The 16,841-nt window shown below is 35.4% G+C and overlaps 1 protein-coding gene across 1 annotated transcript in view; it reads right to left on the bottom strand.

Annotated features, from left to right (window-relative positions):
* LOC128641622 (microfibril-associated glycoprotein 4) overlaps nucleotides 1-16,338 on the bottom strand; it is a 47,527-nt gene extending 31,189 nt beyond the window's left edge. Inside the window, exons 1-2 of the mRNA XM_053694160.1 lie at nucleotides 16,333-16,338; nucleotides 16,160-16,238 (exon numbers count right to left, since the gene is read on the bottom strand). Of these exons, the coding sequence (XP_053550135.1) occupies nucleotides 16,160-16,238; nucleotides 16,333-16,338 (85 nt within the window). The remainder of the gene's footprint in view (nucleotides 1-16,159; nucleotides 16,239-16,332) is intronic.
* Between the last annotated feature and the right edge of the window lie 503 nt (nucleotides 16,339-16,841).

Raw genomic sequence — 16,841 nt, 5'->3', positions numbered from 1 at the left:
ATTGTTGTTCCTTCTCTGTGTCCTAATCCTTCTTCCAAGAAGGAACGTCTGTTGCACAACCTAGATGGGGTTCGTGCTTTAAAGTTCTACTTACAAGCGACTAAAGATTTCCGTCAAACATCTTCATTGTTTGTTGTCTATTCTGGAAAGCGGAGAGGTCAAAAGGCTACGGCAACCTCTCTTTCTTTTTGGCTGAAAAGCATCATCCGTTTGGCTTATGAGACTGCTGGCCAGCAGCCTCCTGAAAGGATTACAGCTCACTCTACTAGAGCGGTGGCTTCCACATGGGCTTTTAAAAATGAGGCTTCTGTTGAACAGATTTGTAAGGCGGCGACTTGGTCTTCGCTTCATACTTTTTCCAAATTTTCCAAATTTGATACTTTTGCTTCTTCGGAGGCTATTTTTGGGAGAAAGGTGCTACAAGCAGTGGTGCCTTCCGTTTAGGTACCTGTCTTGTCCCTCCCTTCATCCGTGTCCTAAAGCTTTGGTATTGGTATCCCACAAGTATTGGATGAATCCGTGGACTCGATACATCTTGCAAGAGAAAACAAAATTTATGCTTACCTGATAAATTTCTTTCTCTTGCGATGTATCGAGTCCACGGCCCGCCCTGTCTATTTAAGACAGGTAGTATTTTTTATTATAAAACTTCAGTCACCTCTGCACCCTATAGTTTCTCCTTTTTCTTCCTTAGCCTTCGGTCGAATGACTGGGAGGTGGAGTTAGGGGAGGAGCTATATAGACAGCTCTGCTGTGGGTGCTCTCTTTGCCACTTCCTGTTGGGAAGGAGAATATCCCACAAGTATTGGATGAATCCGTGGACTCGATACATCGCAAGAGAAAGAAATTTATCAGGTAAGCATAAATTTTGTTTTTCATAGGTTAGGTCCCAAAGACAAAATAACTAGGTTTCAAGTAGGGCTGGGCAATATGGAGAAAAAAAACGCAATTGCGATTTAATTGCGATTTTATAACAAATTACTATAACACCTTAATTTTTCAATAAAACGTTTATTTAACACTACAGCATCTTACTGTACATGTTTCTCAATGTCCAATACACTCTTGGAGCATAAAAATAAAAAAACTTGTTGACCACTGCATACTACTACTGATGATGGATGATCTATCTTCTGGGAATCTACACTTGACTCAACTAAATGATATATTAAATAAATATAAATAATAAACATAATATTACATTTATCATCTATCTATCTAGTAAGTAACTCTATATATCATTCAGCCTCTATAATCTATCTATCTAGTAAGTAACTCTATATATCATTCAGCCTCTATAATCTATCTATCTAGTAAGTAACTCTATATATCATTCAGCCTCTATAATCTATCTATCTAGTAAGTAACTCTATATATCATTCAGCCTCTATAATCTATCTATCTAGTAAGTAACTCTATATATCATTCAGCCTCTATAATCTATCTATCTAGTAAGTAACTCTATATATCATTCAGCCTCTATAATCTATCTATCTAGTAAGTAACTCTATATATCATTCAGCCTCTATAATCTATCTATCTAGTAAGTAACTCTATATATCATTCAGCCTCTATAATCTATCTAGTAAGTAACTCTATATATCATTCAGCCTCTATAATCTATCTATCTAGTAAGTAACTCTATATATCATTCAGCCTCTATAATCTATCTACTAGATAGAGATAGAGCAGTACGTAGTAGATATTATTTATATATATTTTGGTAACATTATGTTGAATATATTATATTTTACAATTCACTTCACAATACATCCTACAAGCAACCCTTAATGAACATTTATAAATAAAATATATTGTATTATTGTAATATGTAATCAAACTCAACGTTAAGCGTCACAGAAGTTACATTTAAAAAAAAAAAAAATCAGTAAGGCACTTTAAAGTTTTTTTTTACAATATTCACTTTATTGCTCACAACTTTGAGCTGTCCCACCGCTTGACCACCGCCACAACACTCCCCGATGACCTTTTATACGCTTACCTGTTTAACAAGCAATCATAGGTTACATCATAGTGACATCTTATGACAAAAAATGGTATTACACCTTCTCTAACTCCTTTATTAACCCTAGATATGCATTGCTCATAGTTACAAATAAAATGTACAACATAGTATATCCCTGTCACAGAAACAAACTCCAATCAAAGTCTCTATTGAGGACCTTGGGTATTATTGCATCTAATTTATTGCTCAAAAATATTTCCCTCATTTTAAGCAAGTGTTCCTGTCACCTCCTCTCCTGGGTAATACTACTTGTTCAATCATTTGGAACTGTAGCTAGCTGATATTATGTTCCATGGAGAGGAAGGACTATGGTGCCTTGGGAAGGAGTATGTTACTGGCAGCCAAGGGGTAAAATTATAGACATGTGTACTGGCAGCTAAGGGGTACAATTATAGATGTGTATGTTATTAGCAGTCAAGGGGTACAATTATAGATGTGTATGTTACTGGCAGCCAGAGGTAAAGTTATAGATGTGTATGTTACTGGCAGCCAAAGAGGTAAAATTATAGATGTGTATGTTACTGGCAGCCAAGGGGTAAAATTAAAGAAGTGTATGTTACTGGCAGCCAAGGGGTAAAATTATAGACGTGTACTGGCAGCCAAGGGGTAAAATTATAGATGTGTATGTTGCTGGCAGCCAAAGAGGTAAAATTATAGATGTGTATGTTACTGGCAGCCAAGGGGTAAAATTAAAGAAGTGTATGTTACTGGCAGCCAAGAGGTAAAATTATCGATGTGTATGTTACTTGCAGCCAAAGAGGTAAAATTATAGATATGTATGTTATTGGCAGTCAAGCGGTAAAATTATAGATGTGTATGTTACTGGCATCCAAGCAGTAAAATTATAGATGTGTATGTTACTGGCATTCAAGCGGTAAAATTATAGATGTGTATGTTACTGGCAGCCAAATAGGTAAAATTACTTTAGTTTAGTTATGAAAAATATAGATTGTGGGATCCAGTGTGAGTGCTGAGGAAGATCTTTTGATGAAGCATTGTGTGACGCCCATCTACCATTGTGCCCAATCACTGACTTATTGTCCAGTGTGGTGTGGAGGACAAGTGGTAACCCAGGCGTGAAAGCAGTGACACAAATTAAAGGGACACTGAGATTGTTATGTAAAATGTTTCATTAAAGGGACATTATGCCAAATTCAACAAAGAATACCAAGATAATTAAGCGCATTTGATAATATAAGTACAAATAAAAGTTGTTTGAAATTGTAAGTTCTGTCCTAATCATTAAAACAAATGTTGGAAGATTCCATGTCCTTTTAAAGGGACAGTCAAGTCAAAATGAAACTTTCAGGATTCAGATAGAGCACACAATTTTAAACAACTTTCCAATTCACTTCCATTATCTAAACGTGCACAATCTGTTTATATGCACACTTTCTGAGGCACCAGCTGCTACTGAGCATGCGCAAGATTCCCTGGATATTGTGATTGGCTGATGGATGTCACATGATGCATTTGGGAAAAAAACGACTCATTTGAAATTTAAACTAAGTGCTTTTGCATTGTCTTTTTATTATGCATTCATTGTTTGTGCTATTTGACTGTGTTTAGTGATCCTTTGAGTACCATCCAATGCTCAGGATAACCCTATACTTTCATCCCAAACTGCTAGCACTTCTGCTCGGAAGTTTTCCCTGTAACTAAAAAAAAACTCCTTCCTTTGTGTCTATCATTTTATAAAATACAAAACAATCAACGCTTGTTACCCAAATTTTATCTCAAAATATAAAAATGAAAAACTCATATAGTTCCCGTTTATCTTTAGGCAAATATAGGTATTTCATTTTTTGTTTTGGAAAACTTCCTTTCGCTTTCATCCTGGAGATCATGCATCATTTTAGTATTTCTTGTCTAAATAAATATAATTATTTAAGTACTAGTGATCTAAGGCTGCATTAAACTGATTTACATTTAATCTCATATTTCAAATATCAGTAGAAAATCTGCAGATGCCAGCATGCAGGGTGTTACTATATGCAAGAGACAGAAGTATTATTATATAAGATACCAGATGTCTGGAAACTGGCAGTAATAAAAATAATACTAATGAAGTAATAAAAACAGAATAACTGAAACGTTCACCAGCTTTCTATCAGTTTCCTGCTAATGATTACTCAAACAGCTTCTAAAATACCAACCAGATTATTTAGTTTGTAACTAGTAAAGTCCTCTGTTAAAGTTTGTGGAATACCACTTAAAGGGATACGAATGTCAAACATTTTCTTTTGTGATTCAGACAGAGGATAGGATTTTTTTTTTAAAAAGTTGACAGTTTACTAAAATTATGAAATTTGCTTTGTTCCTATTATATTCTTTGTTGAAGAGTTACCTAGGTAGTATCTGTAGCACTACATGACAGGTAATAGTGCTGTTATCTAGTGCTCTTGCTAATGTATAATATTGTGTGTTATAGAGATACCTACGTAGCATCTGTAGCACTACATGACAGGTAATAGTGCTGTTATCTAGTGCTCTTGCTAATGTATAATATTGTGTGTTATAGAGATACCTAGGTAGTATATGTAGCACTACATGACAGGTAATAGTGCTGTTATCTAGTGCTCTTGCTAATGTATAATATTGTGTGTTATAGAGATACCTACGTAGCATCTGTAGCACTACATGACAGGTAATAGTGCTGTTATCTAGTGCTCTTGCTAATGTATAATATTGTGTTATAGAGATACCTAGGTAGTATCTGTAGCACTACATGACAGGTAATAGTGCTGTTATCTAGTGCTCTTGCTAATGTATAATATTGTGTTATAGAGATACCTAGGTAGTATCTGTAGCACTACATGACAGGTAATAGTGCTGTTATCTAGTGCTCTTGCTAATGTATAATATTATGTGTTATAGAGATACCTAGGTAGTATCTGTAGCACTACATGACAGGTAATAGTGCTGTTATCTAGTGCTCTTGCTAATGTATAATATTGTGTTATAGAGATACCTAGGTAGTATCTGTAGCACTACATGACAGGTAATAGTGCTGTTATCTAGTGCTCTTGCTAATGTATAATATTGTGTTATAGAGATACCTAGGTAGTATCTGTAGCACTACATGACAGGTAATAGTGCTGTTATCTAGTGCTCTTGCTAATGTATAATATTGTGTGTTATAGAGATACCTAGGTAGTATCTGTAGCACTACATGACAGGTAATAGTGCTGTTATCTAGTGCTCTTGCTAATGTATAATATTGTGTGTTATAGAGATACCTAGGTAGTATCTGTAGCGCTACATGACAGGTAATAGTGCTGTTATCTAGTGCTCTTGCTAATGTATAATATTGTGTGTTATAGAGATACCTGGGTAGTATCTGTAGCACTACATGACAGGTAATAGTGCTGTTATCTAGTACTCTTGCTAATGTATAATATTGTGTGTTATAGAGATACCTAGGTAGCATCTGTAGCACTACATGACAGGTAATCGTGCTGTTATCTAGTGCTCTTGCTAATGTATAATATTGTGTGTTATAGAGATACCTAGGTAGTATCTGTAGCACTACATGACAGGTAATAGTGCTGTTATCTAGTGCTCTTGCTAATGTATAATATTGTGTGTTATAGAGATACCTAGGTAGTATCTGTAGCACTACATGACAGGTAATAGTGCTGTTATCTAGTGCTCTTGCTAATGTATAATATTGTGTGTTATAGAGATACCTAGGTAGTATCTGTAGCACTACATGACAGGTAATAGTGCTGTTATCTAGTGCTCTTGCTAATGTATAATATTGTGTGTTATAGAGATACCTAGGTAGTATCAATAGCACTACATGACAGGTAATAGTGCTGTTATCTAGTGCTCTTGCTAATGTATAATATTTTGTGTTATAGAAATACCTAGGTAGTATCTGTAGCACTACATGATAGGTAATAGTGCTGTTATCTAGTGCTCTTGCTAATGTATAATATTGTGTTATAGAGATACCTAGGTAGTATCTGTAGCGCTACATGACAGGTAATAGTGCTGTTATCTAGTGCTCTTGCTAATGTATAATATTGTGTGTTATAGAGATACCTGGGTAGTATCTGTAGCACTACATGACAGGTAATAGTGCTGTTATCTAGTGCTCTTGCTAATGTATAATATTGTGTGTTATAGAGATACCTAGGTAGCATCTGTAGCACTACATGACAGGTAATCGTGCTGTTATCTAGTGCTCTTGCTAATGTATAATATTGTGTGTTATAGAGATACCTAGGTAGTATCTGTAGCACTACATGACAGGTAATAGTGCTGTTATCTAGTGCTCTTGCTAATGTATAATATTGTGTGTTATAGAGATACCTAGGTAGTATCTGTAGCACTACATGACAGGTAATAGTGCTGTTATCTAGTGCTCTTGCTAATGTATAATATTGTGTGTTATAGAGATACCTAGGTAGTATCTGTAGCACTACATGACAGGTAATAGTGCTGTTATCTAGTGCTCTTGCTAATGTATAATATTGTGTGTTATAGAGATACCTAGGTAGTATCAATAGCACTACATGACAGGTAATAGTGCTGTTATCTAGTGCTCTTGCTAATGTATAATATTTTGTGTTATAGAAATACCTAGGTAGTATCTGTAGCACTACATGACAGGTAATAGTGCTGTTATCTAGTGCTCTTGCTAATGTATAATATTGTGTATTATAGAGATCCCTAGGTAGTATCTGTAGCACTACATGTCAGGTAATAGTGCTGTTATCTAGTGCTCTTGCTAATGTATAATATTGTGTTATAGAGATACCTAGGTAGTATCTGTAGCACTACATGATAGGTAATAGTGCTGTTATCTAGTGCTCTTGCTAATGTATAATATTGTGTTATAGAGATACCTGGGTAGTATATGTAGCACTACATGACAGGTAATAGTGCTGTTATCTAGTGCTCTTGCTAATGTATAATATTGTGTGTTATAGAGATACCTAGGTAGTATCTGTAGTACTACATGACAGGTAATAGTGCTGTTATCTAGTGCTCTTGCTAATGTATAATATTGTGTTATAGAGATACCTAGGTAGTATCTGTAGCACTACATGACAGGTAATAGTGCTGTTATCTAGTGCTCTTGCTAATGTATAATATTGTGTTATAGAGATACCTAGGTAGTATCTGTAGCACTACATGACAGGTAATAGTGCTGTTATCTAGTGCTCTTGCTAATGTATAATATTGTGTTATAGAGATACCTAGGTAGCATCTGTAGCACTACATGACAGGTAATAGTGCTGTTATCTAATGCTCTTGCTAATGTATAATATTGTGTTATAGAGATACCTAGGTAGCATCTGTAGCACTACATGACAGGTAATAGTGCTGTTATCTAGTGCTCTTGCTAATGTATAATATTGTGTTATAGAGATACCTAGGTAGTATCTGTAGCACTACATGACAGGTAATAGTGCTGTTATCTAGTGCTCCTGCTAATGTATAAAATTGTGTGTTACAGAGATACCTAGGTAGTATCTGCAGCACTACATGACAGGTAATAGTGCTGTTATCTAGTGCTCTTGCTAATGTATAATATTGTGTGTTATAGAGATACCTAGGTAGCATCTGTAGCACTACATGACAGGTAATAGTGCTGTTATCTAGTGCTCTTGCTAATGTATAATATTGTGTGTTATAGAGATACCTAGGTAGTATCTGTAGCACTACATGACAGGTAATAGTGCTGTTATCTAGTGCTCTTGCTAATGTATAATATTGTGTGTTATAGAGATACCTAGGTAGTATCTGTAGCACTACATGACAGGTAATAGTGCTGTTATCTAGTGCTCTTGCTAATGTATAATATTGTGTGTTATAGAGATACCTAGGTAGTATCTGTAGCACTACATGACAGGTAATAGTGCTGTTATCTAGTGCTCTTGCTAATGTATAATATTGTGTTATAGAGATACCTAGGTAGTATCTGTAGCACTACATGACAGGTAATAGTACTGTTATCTAGTGCTCTTGCTAATGTATAATATTGTGTGTTATAGAGATACCTAGGTAGTATCTGTAGCACTACATGACAGGTAATAGTGCTGTTATCTAGTGCTCTTGCTAATGTATAATATTGTGTGTTATAGAGATACCTAGGTAGTATCTGTAGCACTACATGACAGGTAATAGTGCTGTTATCTAGTGCTCTTGCTAATGTATAATATTGTGTGTTATAGAGATACCGAGGTAGTATCTGTAGCACTACATGACAGGTAATAGTGCTGTTATCTAGTGCTCTTGCTAATGTATAATATTGTGTTATAGAGATACCTAGGTAGTATCTGTAGCACTACATGGCAGGTAATAGTGCTGTTATCTAGTGCTCTTGCTAATGTATAATATTGTGTTATAGAGATACCTAGGTAGTATCTGTAGCACTACATGACAGGTAATAGTGCTGTTATCTAGTGCTCTTGCTAATGTATAATATTGTGTTATAGAGATACCTAGGTAGTATCTGTAGCACTACATGACAGGTAATAGTGCTGTTATCTAGTGCTCTTGCCAATGTATAATATTGTGTTATAGAGATACCTAGGTAGTATCTGTAGCACTACATGACAGGTAATAGTGCTGTTATCTAGTGCTCTTGCTAATGTATAATATTGTGTTATAGAGATACCTAGGTAGTATCTGTAGCACTACATGACAGGTAATAGTGCTGTTATCTAGTGCTCTTGCTAATGTATAATATTGTGTGTTATAGAGATACCTAGGTACCATCTGTAGCACTACATGACAGGTAATAGTGTTTGTTATCTAGTGCTCTTGCTAATGTATAATATTGTGTTATAGAGATACCTAGGTAGTATCTGTAGCACTACATGACAGGTAATAGTGCTGTTATCTAGTGCTCTTGCTAATGTATAATATTGTGTTATAGAGATACCTAGGTAGTATCTGTAGCACTACATGACAGGTAATAGTGTTGTTATCTAGTGCTCTTGCTAATGTATAATATTGTGTGTTATAGAGATACCTAGGTAGCATCTGTAGCACTACAGGACAGGTAATAGTGCTGTTATCTATTGCTCTTGCTAATATATAATATTGTGTGTTATAGAGATACCTAGGTAGTATCTGTAGCACTACATGACAGGTAATAGTGCTGTTATCTAGTGCTCTTGCTAATGTATAATATTGTGTGTTATAGAGATACCTAGGTAGCATATGTAGCACTACATGACAGGTAATAGTGCTGTTATCTAGTGCTCTTGCTAATGTATAATATTGTGTGTTATAGAGATACCTAGGTAGTATCTGTAGCACTACATGATAGGTAATAGTGCTGTTATCTAGTGCTCTTGCTAATGTATAATATTGTGTTATAGAGATACCTAGGTAGTATCTGTAGCGCTACATGACAGGTAATAGTGCTGTTATCTAGTGCTCTTGCTAATGTATAATATTGTGTGTTATAGAGATACCTGGGTAGTATCTGTAGCACTACATGACAGGTAATAGTGCTGTTATCTAGTGCTCTTGCTAATGTATAATATTGTGTGTTATAGAGATACCTAGGTAGCATCTGTAGCACTACATGACAGGTAATAGTGCTTTTATCTAGTGCTCTTGCTAATGTATAATATTATGTGTTATAGAGATACCTAGGTAGTATCTGTAGCACTACATGACAGGTAATAGTGCTGTTATCTAGTGCTCTTGCTAATGTATAATATTGTGTGTTATAGAGATACCTAGGTAGTATCTGTAGCACTACATGACAGGTAATAGTGCTGTTATCTAGTGCTCTTGCTAATGTATAATATTGTGTTATAGAGATACCTAGGTAGTATCTGTAGCACTACATGACAGGTAATAGTACTGTTATCTAGTGCTCTTGCTAATGTATAATATTGTGTGTTATAGAGATACCTAGGTAGTATCTGTAGCACTACATGACAGGTAATAGTGCTGTTATCTAGTGCTCTTGCTAATGTATAATATTGTGTGTTATAGAGATACCTAGGTAGTATCTGTAGCACTACATGACAGGTAATAGTGCTGTTATCTAGTGCTCTTGCTAATGTATAATATTGTGTGTTATAGAGATACCGAGGTAGTATCTGTAGCACTACATGACAGGTAATAGTGCTGTTATCTAGTGCTCTTGCTAATGTATAATATTGTGTTATAGAGATACCTAGGTAGTATCTGTAGCACTACATGGCAGGTAATAGTGCTGTTATCTAGTGCTCTTGCTAATGTATAATATTGTGTTATAGAGATACCTAGGAAGTATCTGTAGCACTACATGACAGGTAATAGTGCTGTTATCTAGTGCTCTTGCTAATGTATAATATTGTGTTATAGAGATACCTAGGTAGTATCTGTAGCACTACATGACAGGTAATAGTGCTGTTATCTAGTGCTCTTGCTAATGTATAATATTGTGTTATAGAGATACCTAGGTAGTATCTGTAGCACTACATGACAGGTAATAGTGCTGTTATCTAGTGCTCTTGCTAATGTATAATATTGTGTTATAGAGATACCTAGGTAGTATCTGTAGCACTACATGACAGGTAATAGTGCTGTTATCTAGTGCTCTTGCTAATGTATAATATTGTGTGTTATAGAGATACCTAAGTAGGTACCATCTGTAGCACTACATGACAGGTAATAGTGTTTGTTATCTAGTGCTCTTGCTAATGTATAATATTGTGTTATAGAGATACCTAGGTAGTATCTGTAGCACTACATGACAGGTAATAGTGCTGTTATCTAGTGCTCTTGCTAATGTATAATATTGTGTTATAGAGATACCTAGGTAGTATCTGTAGCACTACATGACAGGTAATAGTGTTGTTATCTAGTGCTCTTGCTAATGTATAATATTGTGTGTTATAGAGATACCTAGGTAGCATCTGTAGCACTACAGGACAGGTAATAGTGCTGTTATCTATTGCTCTTGCTAATATATAATATTGTGTGTTATAGAGATACCTAGGTAGTATCTGTAGCACTACATGACAGGTAATAGTGCTGTTATCTAGTGCTCTTGCTAATGTATAATATTGTGTGTTATAGAGATACCTAGGTAGCATATGTAGCACTACATGACAGGTAATAGTGCTGTTATCTAGTGCTCTTGCTAATGTATAATATTGTGTGTTATAGAGATACCTAGGTAGTATCTGTAGCACTACATGACAAGTAATAGTGCTGCCCTCTAGTGCTCTTGCTAATGTATAATATTATGTGTTATAGAGATACCTAGGTAGTATCTGTAGCACTACATGACAGGTAATAGTGCTGCTATCTAGTGCTCTTGCTAATGTATAATATTGTGTGTTATAGAGATACCTAGGTAGTATCTGTAGCACTACATGACAGGTAATAGTGCTGTTATCTAGTGCTCTTGCTAATGTATAATATTGTGTGTTATAGAGATACCTAGGTAGTATCTGTAGCACTACATGACAGGTAATAGTGCTGTTATCTAGTGCTCTTGCTAATGTATAATATTATGTGTTATAGAGATACCTAGGTAGTATCTGTAGCACTACATGACAGGTAATAGTGCTGTTATCTAGTGCTCTTGCTAATGTATAATATTGTGTGTTATAGAGATACCTAGGTAGTATCTGTAGCACTACATGACAGGTAATAGTGCTGTTATCTAGTGCTCTTGCTAATGTATAATATTGTGTGTTATAGAGATACCTAGGTAGTATCTGTAGCACTACATGACAGGTAATAGTGCTGTTATCTAGTGCTCTTGCTAATGTATAATATTGTGTTATAGAGATACCTAGGTAGTATCTGTAGCACTACATGACAGGTAATAGTGCTGTTATCTAGTGCTCTTGCTAATGTATAATATTGTGTTATAGAGATACCTAGGTAGCATCTGTAGCACTACATGACAGGTAATAGTGCTGTTATCTAATGCTCTTGCTAATGTATAATATTGTGTTATAGAGATACCTAGGTAGCATCTGTAGCACTACATGACAGGTAATAGTGCTGTTATCTAGTGCTCTTGCTAATGTATAATATTGTGTTATAGAGATACCTAGGTAGTATCTGTAGCACTACATGACAGGTAATAGTGCTGTTATCTAGTGCTCCTGCTAATGTATAAAATTGTGTGTTACAGAGATACCTAGGTAGTATCTGCAGCACTACATGACAGGTAATAGTGCTGTTATCTAGTGCTCTTGCTAATGTATAATATTGTGTGTTATAGAGATACCTAGGTAGCATCTGTAGCACTACATGACAGGTAATAGTGCTGTTATCTAGTGCTCTTGCTAATGTATAATATTGTGTGTTATAGAGATACCTAGGTAGTATCTGTAGCACTACATGACAGGTAATAGTGCTGTTATCTAGTGCTCTTGCTAATGTATAATATTGTGTGTTATAGAGATACCTAGGTAGTATCTGTAGCACTACATGACAGGTAATAGTGCTGTTATCTAGTGCTCTTGCTAATGTATAATATTGTGTGTTATAGAGATACCTAGGTAGTATCTGTAGCACTACATGACAGGTAATAGTGCTGTTATCTAGTGCTCTTGCTAATGTATAATATTGTGTTATAGAGATACCTAGGTAGTATCTGTAGCACTACATGACAGGTAATAGTACTGTTATCTAGTGCTCTTGCTAATGTATAATATTGTGTGTTATAGAGATACCTAGGTAGTATCTGTAGCACTACATGACAGGTAATAGTGCTGTTATCTAGTGCTCTTGCTAATGTATAATATTGTGTGTTATAGAGATACCTAGGTAGTATCTGTAGCACTACATGACAGGTAATAGTGCTGTTATCTAGTGCTCTTGCTAATGTATAATATTGTGTGTTATAGAGATACCGAGGTAGTATCTGTAGCACTACATGACAGGTAATAGTGCTGTTATCTAGTGCTCTTGCTAATGTATAATATTGTGTTATAGAGATACCTAGGTAGTATCTGTAGCACTACATGGCAGGTAATAGTGCTGTTATCTAGTGCTCTTGCTAATGTATAATATTGTGTTATAGAGATACCTAGGTAGTATCTGTAGCACTACATGACAGGTAATAGTGCTGTTATCTAGTGCTCTTGCTAATGTATAATATTGTGTTATAGAGATACCTAGGTAGTATCTGTAGCACTACATGACAGGTAATAGTGCTGTTATCTAGTGCTCTTGCTAATGTATAATATTGTGTTATAGAGATACCTAGGTAGTATCTGTAGCACTACATGACAGGTAATAGTGCTGTTATCTAGTGCTCTTGCTAATGTATAATATTGTGTTATAGAGATACCTAGGTAGTATCTGTAGCACTACATGACAGGTAATAGTGCTGTTATCTAGTGCTCTTGCTAATGTATAATATTGTGTGTTATAGAGATACCTAGGTACCATCTGTAGCACTACATGACAGGTAATAGTGTTTGTTATCTAGTGCTCTTGCTAATGTATAATATTGTGTTATAGAGATACCTAGGTAGTATCTGTAGCACTACATGACAGGTAATAGTGCTGTTATCTAGTGCTCTTGCTAATGTATAATATTGTGTTATAGAGATACCTAGGTAGTATCTGTAGCACTACATGACAGGTAATAGTGTTGTTATCTAGTGCTCTTGCTAATGTATAATATTGTGTGTTATAGAGATACCTAGGTAGCATCTGTAGCACTACAGGACAGGTAATAGTGCTGTTATCTATTGCTCTTGCTAATATATAATATTGTGTGTTATAGAGATACCTAGGTAGTATCTGTAGCACTACATGACAGGTAATAGTGCTGTTATCTAGTGCTCTTGCTAATGTATAATATTGTGTGTTATAGAGATACCTAGGTAGCATATGTAGCACTACATGACAGGTAATAGTGCTGTTATCTAGTGCTCTTGCTAATGTATAATATTGTGTGTTATAGAGATACCTAGGTAGTATCTGTAGCACTACATGACAGGTAATAGTGCTGCCCTCTAGTGCTCTTGCTAATGTATAATATTATGTGTTATAGAGATACCTAGGTAGTATCTGTAGCACTACATGACAGGTAATAGTGCTGCTATCTAGTGCTCTTGCTAATGTATAATATTGTGTGTTATAGAGATACCTAGGTAGTATCTGTAGCACTACATGACAGGTAATAGTGCTGTTATCTAGTGCTCTTGCTAATGTATAATATTGTGTGTTATAGAGATACCTAGGTAGTATCTGTAGCACTACATGACAGGTAATAGTGCTGTTATCTAGTGCTCTTGCTAATGTATAATATTATGTGTTATAGAGATACCTAGGTAGTATCTGTAGCACTACATGACAGGTAATAGTGCTGTTATCTAGTGCTCTTGCTAATGTATAATATTGTGTGTTATAGAGATACCTAGGTAGTATCTGTAGCACTACATGACAGGTAATAGTGCTGTTATCTAGTGCTCTTGCTAATGTATAATAGTGTGTGTTATAGAGATACCTAGGTAGTATCTGTAGCACTACATGACAGGTAATAGTGCTGTTATCTAGTGCTCTTGATAATATATAATATTGTGTGTTATAGAGATACCTAGGTAGTATCTGTAGCACTACATGACATGTAATAGTGCTGTTATCTAGTGCTCTTGCTAATGTATAATATTGTGTGTTATAGAGATACCTAGGTAGTATCTGTAGCACTACATGCCAGGTAGTAATGCTGTTATCTAGTGCTCTTGCTAATGTATAATATTGTGTGTTATAGAGATACCTAGGTAGTATCTGTAGCACTACATGACAGGTAATAGTGCTGTTTTCTAGTGCTCTTGCTAATGTATAATATTGTGTTATAGAGATACCTAGGTAGTATCTGAAGCACTACATGACAGGTAATAGTGCTGCCCTCTAGTGTTCTTGCTAATGTATAATATTGTGTGTTATAGAGATACCTAGGTAGTATCTGTAGCACTACATGACAGGTAATAGTGCTGTTATCTAGTGCTCTTGCTAATGTATAATATTGTGTGTTATAGAGATACCTAGGTAGTATCTGTAGCACTACATGACAGGTAATAGTGCTGTTATCTAGTGCTCTTGCTAATGTATAATATTGTGTGTTATAGAGATACCTAGGTAGTATCTGTAGCACTACATGACAGGTAATAGTGCTGTTATCTAGTGCTCTTACAAATGGATAACATTCTTTCAAAATTGCTGTTATTTAGGACAGGTTTGAAAACCAGTGGTCTAACCTAAAAAAAAGTTAAAGGGACACTAAACCCAACATTTTTCTTTAATGATTCAGGTAGAGAATACAATTTTAAATACTTTTACAATTTACTTCTATTATCTAATTTGCTTCATTTTTAAGATATCCTTTGTTGAAGAAATAGCAATGCACATGAGTGAGCCAATAACATGAGGCATCTATGTGCAGCTACCAATCAGTAGCTACTGAGCCTATCTAGATATGCTTTTCTGCAAAGAATATCAAGAAAATGAAGCAAATTAGATAATAGAAGTAAATTAGAAAGGTGTTTAAAATTGCATACTCTTTCTAAATTATGAAAGAAAAACATTGGGTTTAATGTCCCTTTAAAGCAGTGATTTTTAACCTTTTTTTTTGCCGTGGCACACTTTTTTACATAAAAAAATCCTGTGGCACACCACCATCCCAAAATTTAAAAAAAATCACACATTGTAGCCTAATACAGCATATATATATACACATACACACAAACACACACATACTGTATGTAGTAGCCTAATACAGCATATATATATATATACACATACACACAAACACACACATACTGTATGTAGTAGCCTAATACAGCATATATATATATATACACATACACACAAACACACATATATATATACACACACATATATATATATACACATACACACAAACACACATATATATATACACACACATATATATATACACATACACACAAACACACACATACTGTAGGTATTGTGCTGTTATGCCATGCCTCCTACAAACTATCCCTGCACTGGGAGTAAAAAACAAGCAAAGTTTAAAAAATATGTCACACTGTTGTCAGTCTGCTGTGGCACACCTGAGGATCTCTCACGGCACACTGGTTGAAAAACACTGCTTTAAAGGGACAAACATAATTAAAGCTTAATCTGATTTATTTTACACATACGGATAATACTCACATGAGATTACCGAAGCATTTGCGTGCGTTGGCTTCCCTAAGGATACGTCAATACTGTACAGCAAGTATAGGAGAAGAACCTGAAAATACAAAAACAAGGGAAGGTTTAAGAGACAGAAATGATTAGTATTGTGTGAGAGAAAAGGATGACAGGAAGTTACCGCCAGCTCTTACCTTCATTGTGATCATGGGAAGTGATAAAACCACAATGATGTGGCAATATATATACTCTGTGCTGTGGTGCTGAGAGGAAGCAATTGACAGCTCCAGCAGATGGGGATTACCGCTCCTGGTTTATAGGGGTGGTCTGTTCCAGAAAGTCTCTAGCTCTCTAAGGGCTTTGTCATAACTAACTGACTGTATGTACCTTTCAGTTTCTCTTTCTGCCTGTCTGTCTGTCTCTATTATCTATCCACCTGTCTGTCTGTTTATCTGTACATCAGTTTGTCTATCTGTTGGTCTGCCACAACCCTCACCACAATAAACTGCCTACACTATTAACCCCCTAACTGCCACAACCGCGCTGTAATAAACTGCCTACACTACTTTAAACCTTTACAGCTATCCTCCCAAAACCCCTAACCTAACACCCCCTAAGTTACAAAATATGTTAAAAAAATCTAACGTTACAAAAAATAAAAACATTACCAAAAATATAAAAAAATGACCAAAAATAAAAATCC

Source organism: Bombina bombina, chromosome 11 (genome assembly GCF_027579735.1).
Source record: "Bombina bombina isolate aBomBom1 chromosome 11, aBomBom1.pri, whole genome shotgun sequence".
NCBI lineage: Eukaryota > Metazoa > Chordata > Amphibia > Anura > Bombinatoridae > Bombina > Bombina bombina.
The sequence above is the reverse complement of the archived record's forward strand: the minus strand, read 5'-3'. Positions and strand labels throughout refer to the sequence as shown.